The sequence below is a fragment of the Limulus polyphemus genome, unplaced genomic scaffold (assembly GCF_000517525.1).
Source record: "Limulus polyphemus unplaced genomic scaffold, Limulus_polyphemus-2.1.2 Scaffold4650, whole genome shotgun sequence".
NCBI lineage: Eukaryota > Metazoa > Arthropoda > Merostomata > Xiphosura > Limulidae > Limulus > Limulus polyphemus.
The window spans coordinates 26,358-33,497 of record NW_013670260.1 but is presented as its reverse complement, the minus strand read 5'-3'; the positions used below and the strand labels follow the sequence as shown (position 1 = coordinate 33,497).

The 7,140-nt window shown below is 37.1% G+C and overlaps 2 protein-coding genes across 5 annotated transcripts in view; one reads left to right on the top strand and one right to left on the bottom strand.

Annotated features, from left to right (window-relative positions):
* Nucleotides 1-1,138, bottom strand: part of LOC111088887 — a 14,817-nt gene extending 13,679 nt beyond the window's left edge. The window contains exon 1 of the mRNA XM_022400097.1: nt 986-1,138. Within this exon, the coding sequence (XP_022255805.1) occupies nt 986-1,053 (68 nt within the window). The 5' untranslated portion in view covers nt 1,054-1,138. The remainder of the gene's footprint in view (nt 1-985) is intronic.
* LOC106471486 (dystroglycan-like) overlaps nt 1-7,140 on the top strand; it is an 18,804-nt gene that overhangs the window by 1,583 nt on the left and 10,081 nt on the right. Inside the window, exons 1-2 of one of the 4 annotated variants that reach the window (XM_022400092.1) lie at nt 2,925-3,001; nt 5,692-6,098. In XM_022400092.1, the coding sequence (XP_022255800.1) occupies nt 5,832-6,098 (267 nt within the window). In that variant the 5' untranslated portion in view covers nt 2,925-3,001; nt 5,692-5,831. Of the gene's footprint in view, nt 1-2,924; nt 3,038-4,728; nt 4,750-5,691; nt 6,099-7,140 lie in introns of those variants that run through there. The other 3 variants (XM_022400095.1, XM_022400096.1, XM_022400094.1) reach the window with 3 other exon arrangements.

Genomic DNA, 7,140 nt, shown 5'->3' with positions numbered 1-7,140 from the left:
CATAAAACGCGTTAAAACGCCCTCTAGTGTTAAAATTGGCATCGACGGTTGCTTCTTTAATTTGAGGGTTAGGGCGCTCGACTCGCAACCTGAGGGTCGCGGGTTCGAATCCCCGTCACACCAAACATGCTCGCCCTTTCAGCCGTGGGGATGTTATAATGTGACGGTCAATCCCACTATTCGTTGGTATTTAACTGCATATCACTAGATTTATATATTTTACTTTCTTTCTCAGAATGGCTGTTAAAATTTGGTCAGTTTCTACGTATTTGATGATAAATCAGTTTCAGGTAAAATGATGGTGAACATATGAATCAACAGACTGTGAACAAAAATACTGACTGTTTGTATGGAGAACATCAAAGACATAGCTAGCCTACTAAGACTTAACTAACCTACATCGGATTTGGCATCTATTATCTATTTAATGTTGTGTGTGTGTGCTAAACGCAATACAGTTAACAGTTTTAACGTGTTTATCTTCTTCACCTAAATAGTCCCAGGCGTGTTCTAGTGGTTGAGACAGTGTGTTATAACAGTAACTGTCAGATCCCACTAGAACTGCCGACGTGTGCTATCATCTGTTAAAGCTCTTGCATTCTAGTCCATCATTTTAATATTAGGGAAGACTAGTGCAGGTAACTCTCGTGTAGCAAACAAGTCTAAATGAAATTAATTTATATAGAAACTTCTTATATGCTCCCGTTCACACATCATCCTTTCCCTAAATCTCTTATATCCTCTCAATTAGCCACAATCCTCTTCGCATTACTTACTCTATCTGATAATCTCACGTATCGCGGATTTAAATCTCGGTTTCGTGTGGACTAAGTAAGAGGAAAAAAAAACTGGCCACAAGTTTTTCAGTACGACACAGGACAAACAAATACAACTCAATCACGACATGGATACTGAGTGACGGACAGTACTCCTTTCCAAGTTGGTTAGATACCTGTAACAGGAAAAAAAATTAAATAAGACTTACTTGAACAGGGTCAATTCTCCTAGAATGCATTCCTCTCCACATCCCATAAATAGCAATAGGGAGGACATCTACACGACCAATGCTACTTGAGAATACATTACTACAAGTCTAAGTAATTCTCTAGCGACACCTTCCTTGAGAAGGAGCAGCAATACCTTGACAATGTGTGAGTAGCTCAAGAATATATATATATATTTTAAAAAACACCAAACTCCAAAGCCCACGGTCTATGTCTGCTACTAACGCGCATGCGTGTGAATGTCTGCTACTAACGCGCATGTGTATGAATGTCTGCTACTAACGCGCATGTGTATGATTTGTTCTCGTAATTTCGTGTAACCAGAAATGTTTATCTTTCTAGCCTAAAAGAAAAAAAGCACATCTGGTGTGCTTCATAAACAAGCAGACTTATGCTAGATGTTTCTTGTAATGTTTCCCATGTTGTCTGGTATATTTCTTTGTCCAACATTTTTTCAGTCACCAGATTTATGTTAATTGTCTTTGTATAGTTTCCCAGAATGCCAGAAAGGTACAGCTGTCAACACTAACTTGCAGACGGTCACCTAGCAACGATGATGTGTATATCATTTCAGAGATAAGACTACATGAAACAGAGGCCATCTTGTATATATGACGTAACATCTTGTCAAATACTTTCTTATAAATATATTGTCAACCATCTTGGTTTGGTAAACTTTCGTACGATAATTCCTGTTAGATCAAGAACAAGATCTAACCCTAATAATGAAGTAGTACTAAGCCCACAGGATCAAGGAAAAGATCCAGAGAATTAAAGACAAGATCTAACCATAATAATGAAGTAGTACTAAGCCCACAGGAACAAGGAAAAGATCCAGAGAATTAAAGACAATATCTAACCCTAATAATGAAGTAGTACTAAGTCCACAGGAACAAGGAAAAGATCCAGAGAATCAAAGACAAGATCTAACCCTAATAATGAAGTACTACTAAGCCCATAGGAACAAGGAAAAGATCCAGAGAATTAAAGACAAGATCTAACCCTAATAATGAAGTAGTACTAAGCCCACAGGATCAAGGAAAAGATCCAGAGAATCAAAGACAAACCTAACCCTAATAATGAAGTAGTACTAAGTCCACAGGATCAAGGAAAAGATCCAGAGAATCAAAGACAAAATCTAACCCTAATAATGAAGTAGTACTAAGCCCACAGGATCAAGGAAAAGATCCAGAGAATTAAAGACAAAATCTAACCCTAATAATGAAGTAGTACTAAGTCCACAGGATTAAGGAAAAGATCCAGAGAATTAAAGACAAGATCTAACCCTAATAATGAAGTAGTACTAAGTCCACAAGATCAAGGAAAAAATCCAGAGAATCAAAGACAAAATCTAACCCTAATAATGAAGTAGTACTAAGTCCACAGGATCAAGGAAAAGATCCGGAGTATTAAAGACAAGATCTAACCCTAATAATGAAGTAGTACTAAGTCCACAGGATCAAGGAAAAGATCCAGAGAATCAAAGACAAAATCTAACCCTAATAATGAAGTAGCGCCAAATCCACAGGATTAAGTAAAGCTTTATGACTTTAAGATATCTGATATCGATGTTCTTTCTAAACAGGAGAGAACTTTCCAAGACAGATAAACGACCTTGGCCCCTATATATCCAGATCGTTTATAATGTCGTTTTGGTTAGCTGTTTACACAAACATCAAGTTACGTTTCCAAGTAAATGAAACAGCAGATGTCTGTACACATCTGAACTGAAGATGGTTGTTTAGCTTTAAACATAAACAGCGTTGTGTAAACAAAAGGTTAAACTGATAACTTGTGAATACGTTACAGCCAAAACTCTACCGAAAAAGTTCACCGTGAACACGATTGAACTCTTCCACTGTATGGTCACGTGATCGCCTAACGCTCGTGTCAACGTTCTGATTATGTTCCTTTAGTTGTAACAGCTAGGAGGCCGTTTGTTCTCCTTCCTGCTCGACCCGTCTTCCTTCCAGCAGTAGGTTCTGTTACTTTTGACGGTATGTGTGAGAGAGGGTAGAAAATCCCAGGTTAACGTACGTAGTGGTTTAAGTTTTACCGTGAAAGTGAGATCAATTTTACTTTCTAGCTACTTACGATATCTTACCACTCTAGTATTATTAGTACGACTTTGGGTTTAATAGCAATACTATTAGTATTATTACGATTTTACGTTAGTTGTTGTAGTAGTAGTAATATCAGTGGTGTTATAATAGTAATACTGGTAGTGTTTGAACGGTTGGCTTAGCTGCGTGGTTAATATAATACATTTTCCTTTGCTTTCTTTCACTCTTAGAATTAATAGCAATACTATTTTATTACTAAGAATATCTGGATACAAGTAAATAATGTATAACAGTATCTCATCCATACTGTATGACTGTATCCGCTATATCCAGCCAATATATATTCTAGCCAATAGGAGCTTAGCTAAGCCAAAACAATGTGTAACACAAGTAGAAAGTGTCCAATCACAATTTATTAACAATTCATAAAACATTTAATATTAAAATAATAACATGTTTAGTGCGTTTTTAACAAGACGTCATGAGAAGACTGATTCTTAGAAATTAAATTATTACTCTTATCCAAGAGTTTAATCGACAAAACGAAAACAATGTGTTGTTGTCTTTTTTTTTTCATCCGAAACGAATCTCGTGCATTTCGAGTTGCGTGAATGTAGTATATTAGCATGCACATTTCCTGCACGGTTTCTTTCTTCTTCTGATCCCGGGTTTAAGATTACCTCCAGGTGACCAGAGCAAGCTGGTACTCACAAACCGTGACCGACTGTTCCGCCAGTCGTTGTTGTGTGTTCCATCTGCACACGTGACCTGATCTCACCGTGAACAGAATCTGTTGTTGCCCTCCAGTGATTGTAAGACATATTTGGTTCACAACAATTTTGATGAAAGCGAGTAACTACAACAGTTTTAGAGATGGACTTAGTCCCACTCATTATACTGTTTTAAAGGGGGTTTGAATCCTAGTGTTACACTATTTTATAGCTGAAGTTTGAATCCTAGTGTTAGGCTGTTTTACGGCTGGGGTTTGAATTCTAGTGTTAGGCTATTTTACAGCTGTGGTTTGAATCCTAGTGTTACACTATTTTATAGCTGAAGTTTGAATCCTAGTGTTAGGCTGTTTTACGACTGGGGTTTGAATTCTAGTGTTAGGCTATTTTACAGCTGTGGTTTGAATCCTAGTGTTACACTATTTTACAGGTGGGGTTTGAATTCTAGTGTTAGGCTATTTTACAGCTGTGGTTTGAATCCTATTATTACACATTTACAGCTGAGATTTGAATACTAGTGTTACACTGTTTTACAGCTGGGTTTTGAAATGTGAATACCACTCGTCAGTTAAATTTAAAACACTCGAGAAAATCACTTGGTTTCTTCACGTGCTTGTTCCCCTTACTCTAACAGTGAAGACTGACAAACGATTTTCTCACCATGAGATATATTCCAGATCAATGACACACTGTAAAACGACTGATGTAAGTTATTTAATATCGTGTGATGATGTAAGTTTCTATTTGTTTTATCTGTGTACGTATAAAACGGTGAATAGGGAAATGTATCTATTCTATGTAACAAAACGTGCCCATTGTTACACCAGACAAACAGTAAACGAGAACTACATTGTCGCGTTGCTGAAAGCGCGGTCCTCTTAGTACGTGCTTTATATAAAACTAAGCATCACGTTGACAAACATGTGGAAGTCATGAACTGGGCCCCTGAGAAAGGTAGAAGTTTGGAATATATATAAAATCCGTATTAGATCATGTATATACGGAGTGTCTCAAAATCAGTATGTTGTGTTTAATTAGTCAGGTAATAGGCTCTCTCATAAATATTTTACTCATCATTGAAGTTGTTTAGCTGTATGTACCTATTTGCTAAATGTATAAAGTCTTTGTGACCCTTTTAATTTCTGTTCAGCAAAACACTTCGCTGCTCGTTTGTCCTATCTTTCATTTTATAATTCTCTAATGCAGAATCAGAACAAACAAAAACCGTGACAGGGATTTTGTTTTTAAAGGAAAGAAGCTTTCCTAAACTGTGGTGTTCAGGGATATTGATATCCCCTTTCGCCTCGATCGCGATAAAATTTTTTTGCTGAGTACGTGGATTTTATAAAATTTTAAGGATTGATCATATGAAGACTTGAGAAATGTCTGGAGGTCTAGGAGGCAGAGAGAAGATCAAGGCCGATGGCGACGTTGAAGAAACGAGGCGACAAACATTAGACAAAGCACATAATAACCAAAAGTACTGTGACAGGGTCACTTAGTGGCTGGGATCTGTCGACATTTACCCTATAAGATACACAATTACTGGCGATTATAAAAGTACCAATATGATGAAGCTTAATACAATTATTTAACGAGATATTTTGATGACACACATGGCTACAGCTAAACTTTTATTAAACCAAATAGAAAATGGTCTGGTGGTTAGGGCAGTTGATTCACAGTTTGTGGGTTACAGGTTCAAATCCCATCACTAAAAATGCTCGCCCTTTCAGCTGTAGGAGCGCTGTAATGTAATGGTGAACAATAGTTCGAAAGTTGGCGGTGGGTGGTGATTAGCTGTCTTCCTTCTAGTCTGTCACTTCAAAATGAGGGAGGGCTGGCGCAGAAGTTCATAAAGACAGCAGAATCTTATTTTTGGCTTTTTTTTTTCAGGTATGGTTTAGTAATATTCGCCCTAGCGGTTTGAAATGGTACTATTGAAAATGTTTCGATGAAATAGTGCGGAGCAGAATTGACCCAGGGTGTCTCACAGTGGAGCAATTTGTACGTGTAGTTATCGTTGGATTCTGAATATGGATTCAGTTTTTAACCTGTTAAGGTCTTCCAAAGATCTAAGAAACAGTTTTTCCCGGAGGATCCAGATTTTAACGTTAACAATCCTCGAGGTTGTGTGTGTGACTTGTGTAAGGGGTGACAGTGACCCCCTGATACTGCAGAAGAGTAATAATATTCAAGTCAAGAGGTTCTGGGGGGTGCCTGACACCATAGCAACAGCTGGAAAATTATTCAACTATTCCATTCCTGAAGATGCTTTCACTGGAAAAGTGGAAAGTTACGAGGTAAGGGGTTCTTTTCATCATCATCTTCTTCTTTTTTTAAGTAGTGTTGATGGTGAGTTTTTTAGTGAGAATGTTTATTTCATTTACATCCTTGTCTAGTTTGTTGTAATAAACTCAACTTCTACCATTATCTTCAGAACTCAGAAAAAAATACCACAAAATTGTGACTATTCGATCTTAGAATATTAAATTAATTCAAAAACTAAAGCGCCACGTAGAGTAGTAATTGTGTATATCAAAATCCTTTAAAAATATACTTTAAACACCGAAAGCTGGCGAAGTATTATAAACCAATAGGTCTACAACTTGTGATTGTTATAATCTTGAGTTTTAAACACCGAAAGCTGGCGAAGTATTATAAACCAATAGGTCTACAACTTGTGCTTGTTATAATCCTGAGTTTTAAACACTGAAAGCTGGCGAAGTATTATAAACCAATAGGTCTACAACTTGTGATTGTTATAATCTTGAGTTTTAAACACCGAAAGCTGGCAAAGTATTATAAACCAATAGGTCTACAACTTGTGCTTGTTATAATCTTGAGTTTTAAACACAGAGAGCTGGCGAAGTTTTATAAACCAATAGGTCTACAACTTGTGATTGTTATAATCCTGACTTCTCCCAAAAATAGAACCCACCTTTTTAAACATTAACTACACTATATTAAAGTCATGAACATGATCACGTGATTCAGGTTTAAGCGAAGCCCCTCAATGGCTCAGCAGCAATGGCTTACAACGCTAAAATCCTGGTTTCGATACTCGAAGTGGATACAACACAGACAGCTCATTATGTAGCTTTGTGTTTAACAGAAACTAAGTGAAAATAAAACACAATCTGATGAAGTGTTCTTCATACCCTTTATATATATATTTTATGACCTTTATTTTCCTTGTCATAGCTACCCATGATTTACGTTTTTTAGTAACTTATGGACCCTAACCCCAGGGGCGGATTGGGATGGCTAAGCGGCCCGGGACTGGGATCACAGAGTGGCCCTAGACAGGTTTTCTGTTAAACTTTTTATTCCGATGATTTACCG